This window comes from Cherax quadricarinatus, chromosome 54 (assembly GCF_038502225.1).
Source record: "Cherax quadricarinatus isolate ZL_2023a chromosome 54, ASM3850222v1, whole genome shotgun sequence".
Taxonomy (NCBI): Eukaryota; Metazoa; Arthropoda; class Malacostraca; order Decapoda; family Parastacidae; genus Cherax; species Cherax quadricarinatus.
In genome coordinates this window covers 3,986,933-3,990,319 of record NC_091345.1, presented here as the reverse complement: position 1 = coordinate 3,990,319, position 3,387 = coordinate 3,986,933, and the positions used below count along the sequence as shown (strand labels likewise).

Genomic DNA, 3,387 nt, shown 5'->3' with positions numbered 1-3,387 from the left:
GGTTCACCCAAAGATGCAAGGAGGCAAAAACCAAGTGTGCTAGGGAATGGAAGAAATATAGAAGGCAAAGGACCCAGGAGAATATGGAGAGCAGTCGTAGAGCCAGAAACGAATATGCACAGATAAGAAGGGAGGCCCAACGTCAATATGAAAACGACATAGCAGCAAAAGCCAAATCTGACCCGAAGCTGTTATACAGCCACATCAGGAAGAAAGCAACTGTCAAGGACCAGGTAATCAGGCTAAGGAAGGAAGGAGGAAAGACAACAAGAAATGACAGTGAAGTATGTGAGGAACTCAACAAGAGATTCAAAGAAGTGTTCACAGATGAGACAGAAGGGGCTCCAGAAAGAAGGAGAGGTGGGGTACACCACCATGTGCTGGACACAGTACACACAACCGAGGAAGAAGTGAAGAGGCTTCTGAGTGAGCTAGATACCTCAAAGGCAATGGGGCCAGATAACATATCTCCATGGGTCCTGAGAGAGGGAGCAGAGGCACTATGTGTACCCCTAACAACAATATTCAATACATCTATCGAAACAGGGAGATTGCCTGAGGAATGGAAGACAGCAAATGTGGTCCCAATCTTTAAAAAAGGAGACAGACATGAAGCACTAAACTACAGACCAGTGTCACTGACATGTATAGCATGCAAAATCATGGAAAAGATTGTCAGGAGAAGAATGGTGGAACATCTAGAAAGGAATGATCTCATCACCAGCAGCCAACATGGTTTCAGAGACGGGAAATCCTGTGTCACAAACCTACTGGAGTTCTATGACATGGTGACAGCAGTAAGACAAGAGAGAGAGGGGTGGGTGGATTGCATTTTCTTGGACTGCAAGAAGGATTTGACACAGTACCACACAAGAGATTAGTGCAAAAACTGGAGGACCAAGCAGGGATAACAGGGAAGGCACTGCAATGGATCAGAGAATACTTGTCAGGAAGACAGCAGCGAGTAATGGTACGTGGCGAGGTGTCAGAGTGGGCACCTGTGACCAGCGGGGTCCCACAGGGGTCAGTCCTAGGACCAGTGCTGTTTCTGGTATTTGTGAACGACATGACGGAAGGAATAAACTCCGAGGTGTCCCTGTTTGCAGATGACGTGAAGTTGATGAGAAGAATTCATTCGATCGAAGACCAGGCAGAAATACAAAGGGATCTGGACAGGCTGCAGACCTGGTCCAGCAACTGGCTCCTGGAGTTCAATCCCACCAAGTGCAAAGTCATGAGTATTGGGGAAGGGCAAAGAAGACCGCAGACAGAGTGCAGTCTAGGGGGCCAGAGACTACAAACATCACTCAAGGAAAAAGATCTTGGGGTGAGTATAACACCAGGCACATCTCCTGAAGCGCACATCAACCAAATAACTGCTGCAGCATATGGGCGCCTGGCAAACCTCAGAACAGCATTCCGACTTCTTAATAAGGAATCGTTCAGGACCCTGTACACCGTGTACGTTAGGCCCATATTAGAGTATGCGGCACCAGTTTGGAACCCACACCTAGCCAAGCATTTAAAGAAACTAGAGAAAGTGCAAAGGATTGCAACAAGACTAGTCCCAGAGTTAAGAGATATGTCCTATGAGGAGAGGTTAAGGGAAATCAACCTGACGACACTGGAGGACAGGAGAGATAGGGGGGACATGATAACGACTTACAAAATACTGAGAGGAATTGACAAGGTGGACAAAGACAGGATGTTCCAGAGACTGGACACAGCAACACGGGGACACAGTTGGAAGCTGAAGACACAGATGAATCAAAGGGATGTTAGAAAGTATTTCTTCAGCCACAGAGTAGTCAGGAAGTGGAATAGTTTGGGAAGCGATGTAGTGGAGGCAGGATCCATACATAGCTTTAAGCAGAGGTACGGTAAAGCTCATGGTTCAGGGAGAGTGACCTAGTAGCGACCAGTGAAGAGGCGTGGCCAGGAGCTTGGACTCGACCCCTGCAACCTCAACTAGGTGAGTACACACACACACACACACACACACACACACACACACACACACACACACACACCACACACACACACACACACACACACACACACACACACACACACACACACACACACACCACACACACACACACACACACACACACACACACACACACACACACACACACACACACACACACACACCACACACACACACATATATACATTTTCCGTAACCTAGTTACGCGCGTCACATACTTAAAGGCGTATATAAACAGTTTATATACGTATATACACAATTTGCATAATGCTATGCACACACCTCAGTTTCTCTCTAGAATATACATCAAACTAATGAGTGATATGGATATAAAAGCTTGTTTTATGTCTAGTCATAAGAGAGAGTAAACACAGACGCTGTAGGAGATAGCTAAGTTGTGATTGGTGGAGGCCAGTAGAGCTACGTTGATGTTGACTGCTACTTGAGACAGGCTTCCCAGGGGTTGCCTGCTGCTGCTGCCTGCGTTGTCGTGGTGCATAGCCGCGGGCAGCTCCTCTGACGGGAAGACACAGCTGATATTAACTATCGTGGGACGGGTAAAGCAGCATTAACTATCGTGGGAGATGTCATGTTCCAGTGTCTCTTGTTTTCGTATTTATTTCATAACGGGGATACGTGTGTATAGGTTGTTGAGGTGGTTTGGACATGTAGTGAGGATGGAACAAAACTGAATAACTTCGAGAGTGTATTAATCTGTAGTGGAAGGAAGGCGGGGTAAGGGTTGGCCTAGAAAAGGTTGGAGGGAGGAGGTAATGGAGGTTTTGTGTGTTAGGGGCTTGGACTTCCAGCAAGCATGCGTGAGCGTGTTAGTTATAAGCGAATGGAGACACATGGTTTTAAGGACTTGACGTGCTGTTGGAGTGAGAACAAGGTAATATTTATGAAGGGATTCGGGGAAACCGGCATGTCGGACTTGCGTTCTGGAGATGGGAAGAACAGTGTCTGCACTCTGAAGGAGGGGTGTTAATGTTGCAGTTTTATAACTGTAGTGTAAACGCACCTCTGGCAAGACAATGATGGAGTGAATGATGGTGAAAGTTTTTTCTTTTTTGGGCCACCCTGCCTTGGTGGGAGACGGCCGATGTGTTAATAAAATAATAAGAATGTTAATAATACATACATACATACTTTCGTACATATATATATATATATATATATATATATATATATATATATATATATATATATATATATATATATATATATATATATATATATATATATATACATACATACATACATACATACATACATACAATAAGATCACAGTGAACAGGTGATTTCAAAATATGCAAAACAACCACTCGGAAAAATAGAGAAATTCCAAGCGCTTTCGTGACTACTCACATTATCAAGGAACTATGAAAGTGAAGCAT

At 44.7% G+C, this 3,387-nt stretch overlaps 1 protein-coding gene across 1 annotated transcript in view; it reads right to left on the bottom strand.

The window, feature by feature from the left end:
• Window positions 1–2,298: 2,298 nt before the first annotated feature.
• LOC128699050 (opioid-binding protein/cell adhesion molecule homolog) overlaps window positions 2,299–3,387 on the bottom strand; it is a 75,825-nt gene continuing 74,736 nt past the window's right edge. Inside the window, exon 7 of the mRNA XM_053791559.2 lies at window positions 2,299–2,506. Coding sequence (XP_053647534.2) covers window positions 2,343–2,506 — 164 coding nt within the window. The 3' untranslated portion in view covers window positions 2,299–2,342. The remainder of the gene's footprint in view (window positions 2,507–3,387) is intronic.